This window comes from Mugil cephalus, chromosome 9 (assembly GCF_022458985.1).
Source record: "Mugil cephalus isolate CIBA_MC_2020 chromosome 9, CIBA_Mcephalus_1.1, whole genome shotgun sequence".
Lineage (NCBI taxonomy): Eukaryota > Metazoa > Chordata > Actinopteri > Mugiliformes > Mugilidae > Mugil > Mugil cephalus.
Window position 1 is genome coordinate 21,092,564 of NC_061778.1, and position 19,309 is coordinate 21,111,872.

Consider the following 19,309-nt stretch of genomic DNA (forward strand, 5'->3'; position numbering starts at 1 on the left):
ATTTACTTCTCCTGTCAGTGGTCATAATGTTACGTCTGATTGGTGTATACACAAGGTGTTTCCGTTTATAACACACCATAGTGCCTCGGCATGGATAGTAATTGCTGGTAAATATCCTTTGTGTCTGGACCATCCATGCAGCTCTGTAGCACTCTGACATTTGGAGGTTGTCTGAAAGCAATAAGAATACTCTTCCACTCCACTTCAACTGCCGATGTCTATAGGTAGCCAGAGGCTCCGAGAAATTGCTGAGTAGTTTAAATATGCACTTAGAGACAGTCTGGTCTGCCCAACAAAAGCCAAGGTAAAGAAGGAAATGGAGTGGAATTGCTTTTAGGGAGAGGACTGCTTTATTATTCAGTTGTATCAAGAAACATTTCAGTTCTGGATTCCCTGGTTGAGTTATTCACGGGAAGATGTTGACAGCACATAATAAAGAGCTCCAAGTTTCCTAGTATGTTTTCTGAGGATCAACCAGCAAACATCCAGCCATAGGCTGAAAGCCTATCTGGTTGGGAGTAAAAGAAGCCCAGTTTGAAAGAAGCCCAGACTGCCCACTGAAGTGCAGCGGATTGTGGGCTTCACATGAGAGCTTTAGAACTCTGCTCATCTGCAGCGTCAGAAGACTTCACACTGTCTCTGCAGGCCATTATTCAGATCCTACTGACCAAGATGAAAGCCTCTGGTACTTGTGTGGACCTGAAGTCCCTCCAAAGGACTTCAGTAAACTTTGCAAAACTGGCCAAATATCAACCAGACCCCGTGTCCCTGTGCTGCTGAAGCTTTCCCTTTCACCTCTGCTCTGTCCCAAAATGGGGACAAGATGATAATGACCCAACTGGCAGCCACTCAGCTCTCCCACTGTCGCATCATGAGTGAAAATGAAATTGATTTGAAAATCCTCCGTCGGCCCAGGCTGGAACAGAAGGGATTATTGTGCTGATTGTACTAATGCTGTGTCCCTGCCCTCCTCCCTCCCTCCCACACTAATTCTTCCCATCATACCCCTCTCTCTTCCCTCTGCTGGTGCCTCTCTCTCGTTGTGAGCCCTCTCTGGTCATCATTCTTCCCCTTTACTATTTTTTCTTTCTTTCACCGACCTCGTAAAGAAACTCCCCTTTCCACTTGTCTGACTTCATGTTCACTCTGTGAATCAGGTTAAGTCAGCACAGCTGGACAATTCAGGGCTGGCAGAGAGAGAAAAAAAGAGGAGATGGGGGAGTGATGAAGAGATAGAGAGACAGATAGATGCTTAGGGAGACTCTAGAAAAGAAAAAAAAAGAAGCACTCCATTCCAATCTGATGAGCTGTAGACAGAAACGTAGAGGCCCCCTGCCCCAGGGCAGAACATCCCAAATTATGTTGCATGTTGCCCTCTGCCCGGAAATCAAGAAATTGATCTGTTATCCTTTTGTTTCCCTCCCTCTACTTGGAATACAGCCTGGACAGCCTGGATTGCATCGCCTGAGTTTCACTTCACAAAAGCTCTGTACTGTCAGTGAAAATTAATATTTGCACCATGTCCCCACCATAATTTTAGGTGACAGAAACGTGGATTGCAGGCTGCTTTTACTGAACTGATACCACATGTGTGCACACTGAGCCGCCACAACATTAAAACCAGCGGCAGGAGAAGTAAATAACATGTTGGGCTAATGTTCTGAAACGCATAGACATGACTTTAATGTGCATGTTACTTAGACACCCTGTTAAAGGAGTGGGTAATTATTACGCTGTGAAGGGAACAGCGAGTAGTAACACGCCCCTCGGCCACCCCGTTGATGCCCTTGCTCTACATGTAAGACATACAACTTCATGCAATGAGAGTTGCACAGACATGAACTGTGCATTGCCTATTTGTCAAACATAATTTGTGGGAATTGCAGGACTCAAAACCTCAAAAACAGGAAGCTTTGGGGGCAAGTGAACACAACAGAGGAAGGACTTCAGAATTGTAAAGTTACTGTCAATACCTGTCCACGACAGTTGGCGCAAAGATTTAGGGCACTTCCAGATTATGTTCTAATGATTTATACTATGCCCAAATAAGATTGCCCCGACCCAAATACTCCAGTGGCTCTGGTTCATATTTGTGCTCTGTACCCAAGTATGGTTAAATTATCAGCAATGCAAGGCACATCAGAAATGTGCAGACAAATCCAAATGATACATTCGCTCCAGCTTACTTTACAATGAGGGACTACTGTGTTGACTCGGATGCACAGATGACACTCTTGCATGTCCTCCAACCTCATCTGCCAGACCAACATTTTTTTTTTTACATCTGAAAGAGTGGCTTGAGTAAAGCTGACGCTTCATGAATTCTGTACAGTTCATTTTCACACTTTTCATGTCGTGGAGTGGGACATATTAAAGGATAAACTTATCTTAGATTGTCAAACTGCAACCTTGTAGGCTACACTCCAAACTTAACAAATGTACTGGTGGCTAAAATAGCCAAAAATGGGGTACAGGCTAGCAAGCGTGGAAGAAGCCACAAAGTCAAAGACAGTAAGAGATTGCTGGTTATATACTGGACAGGGCCTGCTGGTCAATACCAGTACCACTGTATGGATCTGGCCATTAAGTGTCATAGATTTGGAATCAATTAAAAAAAGATTATTCTGTCATAATTACTCTCTGCTGCCATCAAGGAGTGGCACTGCTATGGGGTGGGGGTATTGGGTCTGGTCTACATGGGTTAGTGCTAGAGGTCGACCGATATATCAGGCTGATGTTCGCATTTTTTACTGGTATCGGCATCGGCCAATATGTAGGTGCATTCGTCAATACATACATACATATATACATATATTTATTTGTCCTGTCAGCGGTTCTGATGTTATAAAGAGGAAAGAGCCTGTTTGGTTTTCAAAAGCAATGTTTGTGAGATTCAAATTGAAATTTTGCCTTTGATGATTCTGCATCGCATTACTGTCACCACCACCTCCTCAAAGATTTACTTTTTGCTTTTCATGCACGTGTTGTAGGACTGGTTCCAGCTGGGGCTATGGAAAATATGCCATAGGATCAGCTTTCCTCGCGGAGGGATATGCTGGGAATGTTAGCCAATTTGCAGCATCTGGAAAGCCTTTCAGTGAATAATCAGCACACGTCAGCACTCAAAGATGCATAAACTGTCAGAGTTCAATAGTTGAGGTTTAAATAATGCAAATGAAAATAAGCACATTCGGTATTCTCTGGGACTGTGAATTATACTAGAGCTTCTTTTACACTAACATCATGTCTTATGTAGTATCGTGGCCTCCGGCAGGTTTCACATGCATAATAGGTTGACTAGAATTAAAGGCGGCGTTGTTCTGGAGTGAGATACAGAGACAAGCCTTTGGTGCAAAGTGCAAGTGCAGAATTATTTTCCCTGAAAGCAACAAGCAAGGCAGAGGGCATTGTCAAAGTGCAGATAATTGACCAAATGGAGAGCAATCGCAGGGACTGTGTCATCAATGCTTTAATAAGCAATTGTCAATTACCAGGGCTTCGTCTGACACTGCCACCTCTCCCTTAAGGCCACAGCATAAAGAGTCGGAAAACAAAAGCAATTAAAAGTAAACTATATTGTGACACAGAAATGGCTTCGAGAAACGCAGAGAGACACTTCTTTCTCTTCTCCTCAGATGTTCAGATGTTTATTGTGCCTCGCTGAAGATGAGAGGAGTTTGATTTCACTTGTTGGCGTCATCTTTGCAAAAGAAATGATAAAATAAAATAATAATTTCACCCACCATGAAAGGGGACTCTGAAATAGATGGTGTTTTTCAGTGACCCAAATCTTACAGGTCTGAAGCACGGCTGCTGGGATGCAGGCCTAGATTTAATATGCTGGGACTTATGTTTATGCTTTCCAGGGGCAAATGTCACTTCAAGCAGATACAAATTTTCAAAAGTGCCCCCCTTTAGAGAGGAGACGACAGCAAGAAGACAGCTTGGGGACAAATGTAAGGCCCAGATAGTCTGTGATCTCTGAACTCCCCACAAAGTCACCAGACTATTAAAATAGTAGAAAACCTTACATCCTTAGGTCTGAGGAAAAGATCTTACATAGGTCTAAAAAGGGAACCCAAGAAACTAGATTACCTTGCTACTAACATGGCTGTGGATACAAGAGTTCAATTCCACAGCCTACTGAACATTTATCTCTAGCTCACCTCACACCACAGCGGATGGTGAGGAAATGTTTATTTGTGCCGGCCAACGTAGGGACTGACTATAAAAGAATAATCTCTTCCAGATTAACCCCCTGATGTTCTGCACAAGAAAAGGGGTTCAAAGGTTAAGAGTGGCTTAATCTCTACATGTGACACTGACTAAAAGGAGAACAGGCTTCTGAATATCCGTCTTGGGAAATCAATGTAAAATCACTGCTGTTTCTGACAGTCGTCCACAGTCTCTGTGGAGATCTCTGAGAATATTTAGCTCATGATCGTTTTCGAGAAAGAGTGAGATACAAATGAGTGAAGGTTTGTAACAAGTATTGGCAGATATTTGAATGGTTCTATAATAAACCTGTCTCTGCCTATGGGAAAAAAGTAATGTTGTGACATTAATGAAACTGTGGTTATATATGCAGTCACAGTTGTACTGCATATGTGACTTTGCTTATTTATTGAGTAGGACATGGTTCTGGTCCCCTGGTAAAAATACATTTCTCATTTCAGCGGTGAGGGCCTGCAGCTGTGTGTCCTGGCACAGCGGTTGTTTGACCACATACTGCTTCTCAACTCTCGCATCTCTCCTCTTGTGCCATGAATGTCACGACTGCAGCCACAAGCTCCACTAAAGGAGCACAGGCCTTGTTTTGCCCCCAGGTCACCAATATCCCCTCAGCCCTCACAAAACCCGGCTTACGGAATCAGATACATTGTGTAGTTCGACAAATTACTAGCCGAAAGCCTCCCGCCACAGCTCAAAGTTCTTGCATTTTATCCTCCGTGGCTTTTCTCCTCTCCTCTCCTGTTTTTTGCTTTTTGTTTTTTTTGTTTTTTTACTTTCCCCCCGTATCCAATTTGTCAGGCGGAAACTGGGTGTGAAAAATGGTTGTGTTTTTCAACTGAGCCACGGGGGTCTGAGTTGCAGTTTATCGCCGCCTGACTGACAATAAATAAGACTGATCATCAATCCCAACAAGATGCATTGCGGACATCAAATTAATTATGACGCTCTGTGAGTCACCACCGAAGATTATAAATCCAACATCATTTATCAGGGATAAACGGTAAAATACTGGACTTGGGATGCAAGCGTTTTCTTGGAAAAGGGAATCTAATTTGGGCCAGGGCTGAAAGTGAAACCTGCCCTCACCTTTAAAAGCAAGCACACTGACTGGGTGACTAAGCGTCTGAATATAGCAAAGACACAATCAATTGGATTTAGAGAGGGGAAACAAATAGCTGTGACCCTCGGTGAGTTCAACAGTAACTGAGTCAATTGACTAATCTGATCAGCAGATACCTGAATGGATGGCACCTGTTCGCAAGAAAGCATCTATTAAAGTGATTCATTCTTTGTGTGTGTGTGTGTTTGTGTTTGTTTGTATTCAAGCTCAGTGCGTGTGGGGGAACGTGGTTCGATGCTTGTTGTGTTTTGTTTTTTTATTTTTGGCTGTGTATGCAGACTTTCTGACAGGCAGTGTTAAAGGTCTATCCTATAATTGCATTTTATATTCTCATGCTCATTAGGGAAGACTGGGTGACTGTAAATACAGCATGAAAGTGGGTAGAGAGGCAGCGAGGTGGCGAGAGGGAAAATCAATGTGATTGAGTGTCCTCTGTGGTGCCTGTTATAACACTGGATTTCCCAACAGTACAGTGCATCCCTCTTTTAGAGATGGGAGGGTGGGACAGGGGTGGGGTGACTATGGTGGGATGCTGAGTGGAGGGGGGCAAAGCTCATTGTTTACAAAGAAACTATCTAAATCCCCATACACGTATAGCCTGTCACAAACACATGGGTCGGATCACGTGGTCGCCGACATCTGCCCAGCACCGTGACAAAAACACAGATCTGACAGCTTGCATTGTCTAGGAAGTGATTAAGTGGGATCTGAGGCTGCAACGGACACAGAAACTGACTCCGCGTAAAACGCCAAGCAGCATTTGGAGACTGGCTCTTCACGGGGGAACAAACAGAAATGCAAAGCAAGAGTTTATTTTCTGTATTTATTTATTTATTCTTACGCACATCGTGCTCAGTTTCCCATATCGGCTGCAGTTAATCATTCCCAAACACCCCACAGGGATTCTAAGGCAAACTGCATAGTTATCTGCTCTGGTCCCCTCGCGTCCTCACATCCTCTTATCTGCGTACAGAATCACCGTCTTTGGCGTTGAAACACACGCCAAGACTATCTCTGGACACCGCGACGCACTTCGGTACCTCAAATTTTTAAGTTCTTATTGCTGTTCTTATTATTAAGAAATTAAAGCATCGCTGCAGTGCTTTGCGCGTGATGTGAGGTGCGGCGTGAGCTTAAACGTCCCCCCGTCTAAAAATAAATAAATAAATAAATAACATATCGCTTCAAGTCTATGTAGGATAGGGACACATGGAATACAATTGTAAACTCACTGTTGCAACCCGCGAGGATAATGGTTGTAGTCGGGACTGGCTAGTGCGATAAAAGTTGGAAACGTAGGTGCATCAACTCTCATCAAAATAAACATTTTTTTGTGTGCCCGTTTACTTCTCTAAGGTCTCCGTCAACAATCTCGGTCCGTAAAATTATCACACTGCGCTCTGGGATCGGTAGCACGCAGCTGCCTGCCCGCGGGGAGGATGTTGCCGTTCCTCCGGAGGGACTCGGGAGGAGAGGAAAGTTGGAGGATGAGTCCTACCTTATAATCGCCGTGTCGCCCTGGCGGATGGTGATGTTGTCGGTGGGCCGCTGCATATCCACACTCCGGACGGGGAATCCTGTGGGGATAAGACATAGCAGTCTGAAAAAAGAAGCCTGCAATTGCCTCCAACACGATTTGCGCCCGACTTGCATCTTTAAGCACAGAAGCGCGCGCGTCTAGGGAGCTATAGATCCAATGGTGAGAGAAAAAAGGGGGAGTCGAAGGAAGTAGAGTAGTTGTCCAGACTTGTGGTAAACGTTTTTAGGTCCAAACCAGTGAGGAACCGGTAGGCGACAAGGCTCTTCCTAAAATACTTTAGCGGCACCCTCGCTCTTTACTCCAGTGATGCGTAATGCTCTCTGCGTAAAGGGACGGCACAGCCAGCAGCGGCGATGAAGAGAGGCAGGCTTCCGTTCGGAGTCTGGGAAAATCAGCACCCCCCAACTCTACCACCACCGCCTCCTCCTCCTCCTCCCCCCTCTCTCGCTCCATCTCTCTCTCTCTCTCTCCCTCTCAGATTATCCAGCCTTCTGACTGTGATGCTCCCCTTATTGGTTGTCAGGACAACAGCACCACCTGAGGTCCCTTTGAGTGAGACACAACTAAGAGATGACCGAGGAAGTTTTTTTTTTTTTTTTAAATAAAAAAGCACAGCATCTTTAACAAGAGAGGCAAAGAGCATCTTGAATATTCGGACTCAGTCCGACAGCTGTGACCCTACGGGGGAATTAATGATAAAAACAGTGTGTCCTATAGAAGACATTTTCCCCGTGGAGATCCCTCCAGTACAATCATCATCATTTGTCTTCACAGAAACAATATGCTCACAAGTATCCATTCATCAGCAGCCCTGGCTCGCATTACATTTTTAAAGCAGATTTGCAATGAACCATAAACTCTCCAGTGAACGCTGCCTGTACTTAATTCTGATTTAGAGTGGGAAATAATATAACTTAAACGTGGCGTTAGGTAGGGAGCAGAGAAACCTGTCATTACACAGACATGTATTGCTTACATCCCACATTTTCATTAAGTTCAACTTTTAAGAAAAAAGAAAAAAGGACTGACGCTTGAGAGGAAATGATGTGATAGTTATGCTCTGACCTCCTAGGAGGACTGAACTTTATATAAATATCATATACAGAAAGACGAATGACATATTTGACCCTGTTCTGTCTTAGGACAGAATGATCCAAGTGGCAGAGATGGATAGTGACGAGACAGGGAGATCTAACAGCATGTACACTCTGTTGACCATGAACAGGGTGAATAGTTTAACCAGATGTAATCACCTCTTGTCTAGACTATCATTCCTGTCATGAGGCTGCGGCCAGGATAGGCAATTACATCCACTCAGCCTAAGCAAGGGCACAAGTTTTGAAAGGGTGCGCCTCTTAATTATACAAAAAAACTGGGAATGCACAATGAGCTTCTAATTTCACCACTTGCCAATCAAGCCCCAGCTTAATAGGCCATGATCTAATGCTCATTTGAAGATGTGCTTAATGAACTGCAGAGTAACAATTTAGGGAGTGCATTTAGCATTTGATTTGATTCAGAAAATATATTAATACTGATGCGAATCATTGTCATTCGCTGCACAGCGCATACTCATTTTTGTTAAATCTCCACAAGTTATAACTAGGATTCAAGTTTCGTATTCTGGCTACAAGTGCAGGTCACGGGAAGGATAGCATATCTCTTGGGTGTGTAATAATTATATATGATGTTTTTTGCAATCTTGCAATGAGCTCTAACTACACTAAACCATGGTTCCAGTGCACGTACGTAATCCCGTACAGAGCCCCAACAGTCTGATAGAACCAGTGTGGGTGGGTGTGGGTGGGTGTGGCTAAGCCTTCTTTCTACGCATCAGCAGATTTTAAGCACCAGATCAGACACAAACCCCCGTTTTACAGCAGCCTGCCTCGCAGCTGTAGTCTACAGTGACATGCGGGTTTTACAGAAAGATTAGCAAACATGGAAGAGCAAATATGACTAGATCTGAAACCGAGTTTTTTTTTATTTATTGCTATCAGTGAACTTACGGAGGTGATAATGTTAGTGTTTTAGCTAATAAGCGCTACATTTTTTTACAGCACAGGGATATTTTCAGAGCTCCTCCCTCCTCAGCCCTTAATTATCAGTGACGCTTACAGTTTTCTCAAAGCTTCTGGAGGTTTCAGCTATCTTGGGGATTACGCAGTCTATGTAGCGGCATGAGACCACTTAAAACGGGACTCCTGGGTTCTGAGGAGGAGAGAAGGCGCAGCTTTGCATACAGATTGGTTGAGGAGCGGCTCCCACATACCTTTTAGCTGTATTTTTAGTTAAAAATTCTCAAAAAAAATCTGTCAGGGATCTGAGAGATGGTGTGTATCGGTAATAAGCAGGAATCTGCCTTGCATGCCAGAGAGATGGAGGAGGGTGAGGCCAGCGACACAGCAGCTTTAACTTGTTCCTGACAAAAGGCCAATGATCCCTCGCTCTACTCCGTGCTCGCAGGACTCGCAAACACACACTCGCGGGCGACCTGAGCGCCGGGTTATTATCATGCTGGTGGGATGCTCTTGGTTTGGCGGTGCTATAAACAGCAGAAGTGGTCATCCGTCGCACACGCCGCATGAATTGCACATAACACACTAGGAGTTAATAGAAGAAAAGATGTGCACAGACATTCGGACGAGGGTTACATGTTGCCAGTCCCTTCTATTTGCAGCCAGTTGACAGCCAAATGAATGGTGGAAAGAAGATGCCACAGTGAGCAACGCGCTTCATTGCATAATGTGTTTCACTGGTGAAATTCAAAGCAAATTTCCCTCCTTGAACCGTCTCATTGTCATGTCTGTGACACACAGGAATGATAGCCGATGAGTTACGGATATATGTTTTGTAGATACTGATTAAAGAATTCCAACTTTGAATCAGCTGCAGACACTACAACGCAATGCCTAAGAGAATTTTTCAGGACAGTTGCAGTGCTAATTCATGATATAGTGAGGAGAGCTACATGATCATTGGTATTTTCGATGGTAAACATCACAGTCTCTCACAGACAAATGACAAAACAACGGCAGCATTAGGGGAATTAACTGTGTTCGGGGGAAGGTAGAACATGATCTATTATTTAACTACGTGGTTCAGCTTGAAAAAGTGACAGCGAGGATTTTTTAAAACACACCAGAGACTGATATAATGTAACCAGAAGTCACGTCGCTGCTTCTCCACGTTTGGCTAGGGGGCAATCACACGGCACTGCACAGTTAGTTTTGGCTGGTGGAGGTGGTGCCTTAAACGCCGTTTTCAAACGCAAAAATGATTCCGATACCCATTAGCAATACATGACTTGGCCTTTTGTATTTTTCTGACACCGGGTCTGCATCAAAAGGCCGCCACTATAAAGAGATTTTATTAATACACATTATGAGGTGCCTGACTTTCTCCCCATCTCATTATTCATAACGACAGAGAGACTGTGCACGGCCCTGCCGATCAAAGTGGAAGAACTCTGAACAGAAGAAAGAAACACAAAAGTAAAACTCTGTTGTAAAAACTGAAAAAAAAAAAAAAAAACCCCTCTTAACACTGAGTTCACATGCAATCGAATCAATATATTTAAATATTAAAATAAACACACCAAGGGACCAAGGCTCCAGGCTGTGACATGAAAATGACAAGGTATAGACGCGCTCTGTTGATTCGAAATCTAAATGACTCCTTGACTTTGATCCTTTCTAAATAGCTCTGTATATGGACTGAAAAGAAATAGCATAGCATTTCACAGTTTGATTCCATGAGCCAACTATCATTATAATCAGAATGTGACTCAATATTCCACGGAAACTTGAGAAGTAAAGTCCAAAATACTTTCCTTCTGGGGTAACTGCAAAGCCAATAAGTATAACAAATGATCTAATAACGCAGAAATGCCAGCTTCATACTGCGCAATACAGTGTTTGGTGACCGGGTACAAGAATTTGCTTCACTGATAACCTCAAGTTACCTGACCTGTAGTTTATAACCACTGTTCTGGAAACTGCTGCCTTTCGACAGTCATGATTCAACAGTGCCTTATTAGCATGAAACAAGGCTTACTGAGTATCAGAAAAACAAAAATAGTCATTGCCAAAATGAGGACCATTATTAAACATTATTTTGTGGCACCGCATTTTATGAGTATTAACTCGCTTGCTGTCCAGGTTTCTCCATTCTGTCAGGCAGCAAGTTATGTATTGAGGTAGGAAAGTTTTCTTCAGAGATAATTACACTGTAAACTTATGTCAAAGCTATCTTGGTGTACTGCATTGACCATTTAAAATGGCACAGACTGAAGGATGGATTCGAATTGTATGAACTTTATCTAAAAACGTCAGCAAGGTTTTTTTTTCCAATCTGGCCTTAAAAAGGTTGTGCAAATACAGTTTATTAAATGAGAGCCCAAAAACAAGTCATCACCTTAAAGAGCTACTGTTTGATTTAGATTCCGTCCATTTGCTAAAGAGAAGAGTTTGAGGTAGAAAATACTGTTACGGAATTAATTATACCTGCGTATGCCTTGTTTTTCAGACAGAGTGAGGACTGTAGACATATCCTTGGAAAAATCCTTGGTCTAGCCATTGCGAGTGTTGCCAGACACTATCTAAAGAAAGGCATAAAAAAGGCTAAAAACTCCCACAGGCAATAAGTAGAGGACTGCTTCAACAGCACCAAAACTGGGAGCACGTGGCAAGGCATCAGAGCTCTCCCTGACTACCATGGCTCCTCTTCCTCCCTCTCCTTCAACGAGCTCAACAACTTATTTGAGACAGTGGGATGAGGACCAAGATCCCAGTCAGAGGACAGACAGCATCTGACACTTAGCACACGTGATGTACAGCGTACACTGAGCAGAGTCAAGCCATGCAAAGCTGCAGGCCCAGACGGTGTCTCAGTTGGTTTCTCAGGGACTGTGCAGGACAACCACCGGCAGTCGTCACAGACGATTTCAATCTTCCTTTGTCCCTGGTCCCAAAGTGCCTGAAATCTGCCTGTTTTGAGAGACTGGCTCTCTCACGCATCAATGACTTGCGAGACAGAGCGCATACGTGAGGATGTTATTTGTCATCTCTGGCAAACACATCAACAAACTCCACCAGCTTGGCCTGACACCAGGACTTCACGGAGCATAGGTAAAGGTATCCTCAGACCCAGCCTGTTCACCCACAACTGTGTCCCTGCATTTGACACCAACAGCATAGTGAAATTTGCAAATGTCACAGCAGTCTGGCTAATCACCAAAAGCGATGAATCAGCCTTCAGAGATGCAGAACCTGGTGGACAAAAAAGAAAACAGCCTCTCTCTGAACACTAAAAAAAACAAGGATCTCATCATCATCTTCAGGACATCCCATGTTGAGGGATTCATTAGCGGTGAGAGGGTGGCGAAGGCGTTCCAGGTTCCTGGGAGGACACATCTCAGGGGACCTCATATGGACAAAACTCACCACTGCACAGATTAAAAGGGGACAGTAGCAGTTGTTTTTCTTGAGGACACTGAAAAAGGCAGGGGCTACCACAAGAGATGCCAGTAACCTTCTAAAGCTGCTCCATAAAGAACATTTTAACGTACTACATCTTCATGTGGTATCACAGTGCCTCCATGATGGACAGGAAGACGCAAAGTCCCGAAAGGACAATCGGGATTCAACTTCCTGCTCTGGAAGAGATCTACACCACCAGTTACCATCCTCAGGAAAGCAACCAGCATCTGCAAGAACCCTACACGTCTGCGCCATCAACTGTTTGAATTGCTGCCATGAGGCAGATGTTCTAAACCTCTCCACACCCACATTATTAGACCGAAGAACAGTTTGTTCCCCAGAGCTGTGGCTGTTCTAAATCAGACCAAGAAACTCTCTTCCTGACACACAACCACGTCAACAGTTTACAGAGTAGCCATAATGCTGATATGTAAATAACTTACGTTATAGGGGATGACAATTTGCACAACACCGTACATAATATCTGCATACACTGCCAGTCAAAAGTTTGGACACACAGTCTCTCTGAATTGAATGAGAAAGTACGTTTGACTGGTGGTGTATGTCTTCTTCTATTTCTATTTACATTCACATGCTCATTAATAATTAGATTCTGTCCCCCTCTAATTCAGATTTTCCTACTGTTTTAATACTGTTTTACTGTTTAGACCGGGAATCTTACAGAGCTGTAACAAAATTCACTGTACAACTTGTGCTCTGGAATGACAGTGAAGACTGGTTTTATTCTTATTATTGTTAATAGTGACAGATGCATGTATTACTTTGACTTGGCCATTGTGATTGCACCTCCTCCATTGCTCATTTGGGTTCACAGTGTCAAATTAACCCTGTCCTAAGGTGAAGTGAAGGCAGCTCAATGACTGCCATGTGTAACTAGTTGTTAGCATAAGCCCACTATGACATATACTGACTGAAAGCAAGCGTTTATGCTTGTTTAGCAAGTGCATGAACAATATATGGAATATGAGTTACAATTGAATGAGAAAACATACAATACAACCCCAATTTTAGATGTGCCAACACCACCAACAGCAAGACAATGAGCAATGGAATGAAAAGTTTGAAAACTTGGTAAAAATAAATAAATAAATAAAATAAAAATAAAATGCAAAACTTGACACTATATGCACCCAAAATAGTCATTTCATAAAGAAAGTCAAACTTCTGTCACATACGCACTGAGTGCAAATGGCAGTCTATTCAACTAATGGTGTCCACGGATGGAAGTCACAGCAGGAGGAGACAAAAGCAGAGGAGAAAAGGGAGTAAAATGTCAACACACACTGAAATTGTTCATGGGAGCCCGAAAAAACAAACTCACTACCAATCCTGTAGGACAATGTGTAATGAGGCTGTGCAAAAGCCACGGTGAGCGCACATGACTGCATCAAAGCCAAACGTTTCACTTCATTTTCGTTCACAAACCTAACATTTTTGCCAGTGTGAGCATGCAGAATTTGATTTCAAGTAATGTGCCAGCGGAAAGGTCAACAAGCAAAGCCCACAAGTGAGGCGCACACTTCCAGTAGCTCAGTCATTGTTGTCAGAGCCAGCAGAGAAGCTGCCTGGCCACAACAACAGCAGCATCTCTACCTCTCTTGCCTGTCTCATGGTCACTGGTTAATAGAGTACTCTTCAACTTTAACAACAATCTGCATTCTCCCTCTTTTTCTTTTTGGTTCTTCTCAGTGCGTGGTAAAAACAAACCACTACAGATGGAAATGTGCAGAGCGTCATGGAGTCACTAATTGAGAACAAAAAAAATAAAAAATCAGGAAAATTATGTTTTCCTTCCGCTGTCGATGGTTTTTTGTCCATCAGTCATTCTGAATGTGTGTTGGAGTGTTTTCTTTCCTGCTAAATGTTGTGATTTTGGAATAAACCTCCTTATAAGTGGATTGCGTTCCAAGATGCATTCTCCATCTTTGGGTTCCAAATCGATAGCAGCTTATGAAACACAAACAACAAAACAGTTTCAACAAGAGGAGGATCTATAATGGGATTCTGATTCTTCATCCACCTCCATCTAACCTCTGCATGAAAACAAATGGCAGTCGGCTCTGTCGTGAGCCATAGAAGATCAATGAGCCAGAGTTTCTCCAGTTTCTTCTGCAGCAGGCTGCATTAGCAAATCATACCCACTCTAAGAGTGTATACAGGACGAAAAAAAAAAAAAAACAGAGATAAAGACAAGAGATAAAAAGAGAACAAGTTTTCTTCTCTTTAAAAAATAACAAGGGCATGCATAATTTGCTCTGGCTTTTCTATCAAAACCTTGAGTCTTGGCAGCAAAATGCATGATACACTGGAAAAACGATACCCGGCAACATACTCAGCAGTACAGTATTGCCACACACAAACACTCACACGGGCTTGCGCTGCATAACACACCTTGGCCTGAAGCCGCTTGCTCTCCATTTCACTTTCTCTCTGTCAGCAGAATTACAAATAAGCCGAAACTTTGGCTAAAAGCTTGCTGCATTGTAGACGAGGTGCTAAAGAGATAGCTCTAATTGAAGTAGGAAAACCAAATTGTGAAGACTTCAGCAAATGTGTGCTTCTATATATTTAACGCAGGTGCTAAATGTCTTGCTGAAAGCAGATGTGATTATGGAGTCTGTTGGAGGCCCAGGCTAAAATGTTCAGACTAGACATCGGTCAGGGACAACAGAGCTGGACACACCGATCTGCTAGCTAAGTTAACCAATATTAACCCTCAAAGAAAGAGCAAACTAAGTAATGTGATGTTAGTGAAGGTTGTTTTATTTGAATGTACACCAATTAAGCATAACATTATGACCACCTTCCTAATATTGTGTTGTCTCCTTTGTGTCTCCAAAGCAGTTGTGACTCATCAGAGAATAGACATGGGTCTTCTGAGGGTGTCCTGTGGCATCTGGTAACTGGATGTTGTTAGTGGGGGCCTTTGGGTCCTAGGGGTTAAGTGGATCAGGCTTGCTCCAGTGGATCCCACAGACACCTGATCAGTTTGAGATCTAGTGAATTTGGAGACCAGATCTTGTGCTGTTCTTCATGTTTTTTGAGTTGCTTCTAAATGGTTTTTGCGTGTGTTTCTGTGTCAGGCTAAATCCTGCTGGGGATTGCTATGGGGTGGGGGTGCCTGGTCTGATCTAGGTTGGTGCTACATGTCTAAGTGACATCCACACGAATGCCAGGTCCCAGCAGAACATTGAATAGTCAGAAGATGGTCAATGATGCTATTAAGCTATTATATTATCTGCTTCCTTGAGAAAAAATTTTGTTCATTGTAAATAGGGCAACACTGTCATATAGGATTGAGTGTGCAGGGTGGTGACAGGTGGGGACCGCTTAGAGAGGTCTTTCACTGTCACTGAAAACATAGTACATTGCCACAGCTGTACTTTCAAGTTTGTCAGCCCTCAGGGGCCCCAAGTAGTTGCCTTTCTCACCTTTTCACAAGCTGTGCCTTTGGCTATGAGCATGAACTTTCCAGCACACCAACAGATATGTCAGTGATCAATTTCTGGCTGAACAGCTATTCAACACAGCAGGTACACTCTGCATGGGTAATAACTTTTTTGGAAAAAGTGGAAAGTGACAAATGAGCATCTGTGATTTTTTTTTTTTTTAAAGTAACTCATGCTTTTGCTTAGATTAACATCTGAGTAATGTGTTCTGCATCCCCAAAGAAGCCTGTTTATACTGGCAAGACGCCTACAGTACCTGCAAAAGTCACCAACAGCTAGTTGCATAAGACAGCACACACAAAACACTCTTCAAAGAAATCGTTAGGCTTCAAAAAAGAGCACCACAGAAGCCACCTGCCGGGGGTTCCTTTGCATAAACAAGGAAACTTGACAAATTTTCCGTTGGCCTGTGAGCAGTTACGTATGTAAGTGAATGTTAAACAGAACAGCATTTCTGATGTTGCTTTCTTTGTGCAAACTGAAGAGTGACTTCCTTGCCCTGGCATTAAATAGTGCATTCTGTGTTTTTCTGAGATCGAACTTACTTCTACACCTCTGCCTTGTGATGTAATCATATCTAAAAAGCTGCTCTCCCCTCTGCTTGAGTATTGTTGTGAAATGTGTTGTTGGCATTGTCTCACAAACAGCAGTGTGTTTTCAATGTTCCTCTGCGTTTTCCTGTTCGCCTCAAACATTCCATCAGTGTGCGCTTTGCCAAAAGCTGTTATGGTCTCAAGCTACACTTCACATATTTCACACCACCTCCCAAACAGCAAGGACCACTAACTTGGATATGCAGAGGTAAAGCCACAAACATTTCCTTGATGACAGTGTAGGTTTTTTTTCTTTCTCCTATGGGAATGGGGATTTTTGTTTTGGTTATGACCAAGCTGTAATTGCACGGGGCTTCCTAACCAACATCATTATCCTGAGTTATACTGAGCAGCGTAGTGCATCAGGCGACTTGCATTGTTTCCGGCTCATTCACACAGAGCAGCGGCTCCTGACTTTGAGCCTGTTCATTTCATTCAGAGCTGCAGTACAAAATGTAACGGTCAGCAAAAAAACTCTGAATAACATTCCTAGATGAGGTTGCATTGTACGTAGTCATGCACCATGGATTTATATTATAGAATGTGAAGCAAAGCACAATTGCATGATGGCAATTCTATAAGAATACTCTGTATCCTGTGTGTTTTGTCTATATACTATAAATAAGTACATGAGAAATCATAAGTCATCTACTATCTCAAGCATTGATATTTTCATGTCTTTTAGTCCATAATAAAAGAAAGAGCAATAGCATACATATGCAATGGGTCAATTGGCAATGCAAATGCTCCAGGTTTTTGCGGTTAGGAAAGTCAAAGTGAGTCACACATTTGTAAATTACCAAGGTCTGACCTCAGCTTTCAGCACCAGTACATTATCCATCTCCCCTACTGGAGATGACTGTTCTCTGCTTATTCCCCCTCCACACAACATTCCCTCAATCTTCTTGCAAAAAAATTACTTTGAGTTGGCCCCAGAGGGTCACCCTTCCTCTTGCTATTCAGTTCTATTAGAGAGTTCAGGCACAGTGAGACCTTGCAGAGGACGATGGGTTTAGCTGCAGATGTAATGTTCAAGGTGAAAACCTACGGGGTAACCAGATGATTTTTTTTTGCAGAAGTGCAAGGATGTAATCTCTGATATATCAAAGATACTTCTCTTTGGGAGCACAAAGCAACTCTGGGATAGTAAGTAAATGCAAAACCTCACATAACCACGTTTTACTTAAATTGTTTTTCTCAGTATCACTCATTAGCTAAATTAAGTGATGTATTTAAAGAAGTGATGAGTAATTTAGACATCCAGAGTATGTGCTGTTCCATGCACCAGATGACTTCAAAGGCTATATACATAAGTTTAAAAATTACTCATTTAAGGAGTTTTTTTTTTTTTTTTTAATTCATGGTCTAAAGGGATATTTCAGACATTCTGACATACTCTTGTCTGTTTTACCTACTGGTAATGATGCTGATGCCATGTGTCACTGCTGCATAATGGAAACCTGAATTGCTGAACACCAGTGGTTTCAAGCAATAAAAAGATGGAAATGGAAAATCAACTGCTGGTCTTCTTTCCACTGAGATGATTACATGATGATCACGTGTAACCCTGTAGACGCATTTCATGTGTTAGTAGAAAATAACTAAAGACTGTAATGTCAACACATTGTCTAACGTCGTTAGGCTTGAAGAACACTTACATTGCATTTTTTCGATAATTAATACTTGCACACATTTTGCGAAATGTTTTGTCAGGATTATGCTTCTGTGGTGATGAATTAAACTGAAGTGTTTTCAGATATAGGGTCAAGCAGGTGTGAAAAAATGCTGCAAACTAAGAATGCTTGTGTGAAGAGTCAATAGTTTATTTTCATCAATTAACAAAATGCAGTGAATAAACAGAAAAGAAATTTAAATCAAATTAATGTCTGGTGTGACTGACCTTTGCCTTCAAGACAGCAGTAATACTTCTAAGTTCACTTGCACACAGTTTTTGAAGGAACTCAGCTGGTAGGTCATTCCAAACATCTTGGAGAACTAACCGCTGATCTTCTGTGGATGTAGACTTCCTCAAATCCTTCTTCTGTCTCTTCATGTAATCCCAGACACACTTGATGATGTTGAGATCAGGGCTTTGTGGGGAACATGCCATCACTTCCAGGACTTCTTGTTCTTATTTATGGTGAAGATAGTTCTTAATGACCTTGTCCGTATGTTTGAGGTCTTTATTATGCTGCAGAATAAATTTGAGGCCAATCATATGGCCCCCTCATGGTATTACATGATGAATAAGTATCTGCCCGAATTTCTCAGCATTGAGGACACCATTAATCCTGAACAAATCCCCAACTCCATTTGTGGAAATGCAGCCCCAAACTTACAAGGAACCTCCACCATGCTTCACTGTTGCCTGCAGACACTCATTATTGTACCACTCCCCAGCCCTTCAGTGAACAAACAGCCTTCTGCTACAGGCACATATTTCAAATTTTAACTCATCAGTCCAGAGCATTTGTTGACATTTTTCTGTACCCCAGTTTCTATATTTTCGTGCATGGTTGAGTGTCAGACATATAGAGTTTTTGCTGCAACTCTTCCATGACCACTTCTGGCCAGACTTCTCCGGACAGTAGACGAGTGTACCCAGGTCCCACTGGTTTCTGCTAGTTCTGACCTGATGACACAGCTGGACATCTTTGGATTTTTGAAGGGAAATAAGTTTGATGTGTTTCTCACCTGCTACACTAAGTTTCCTTGGCCAACCACTGCATCTACGATCTTACAAGATCCCTGACTTTGTGCAAGTGTACCTATAAGGATTGATGACGTTGATGTACCTGCCTATCAACCTATCATGCTATCATCGTGGAAGCTCCAGGGCAGCAAACTGCTCAGATCAACTGCTCAAACATTTT

At 42.7% G+C, this 19,309-nt stretch overlaps 1 protein-coding gene across 2 annotated transcripts in view; it reads right to left on the reverse strand.

The window, feature by feature from the left end:
• LOC125013171 (limbic system associated membrane protein) overlaps positions 1–19,309 on the reverse strand; it is a 477,231-nt gene that overhangs the window by 193,451 nt on the left and 264,471 nt on the right. The window contains exon 2 of one of the 2 annotated variants that reach the window (XM_047593559.1): positions 6,852–6,930. In XM_047593559.1, the coding sequence (XP_047449515.1) occupies positions 6,852–6,930 (79 nt within the window). Of the gene's footprint in view, positions 1–6,851; positions 7,302–19,309 lie in introns of those variants that run through there. The other variant, XM_047593558.1, reaches the window with a different exon arrangement.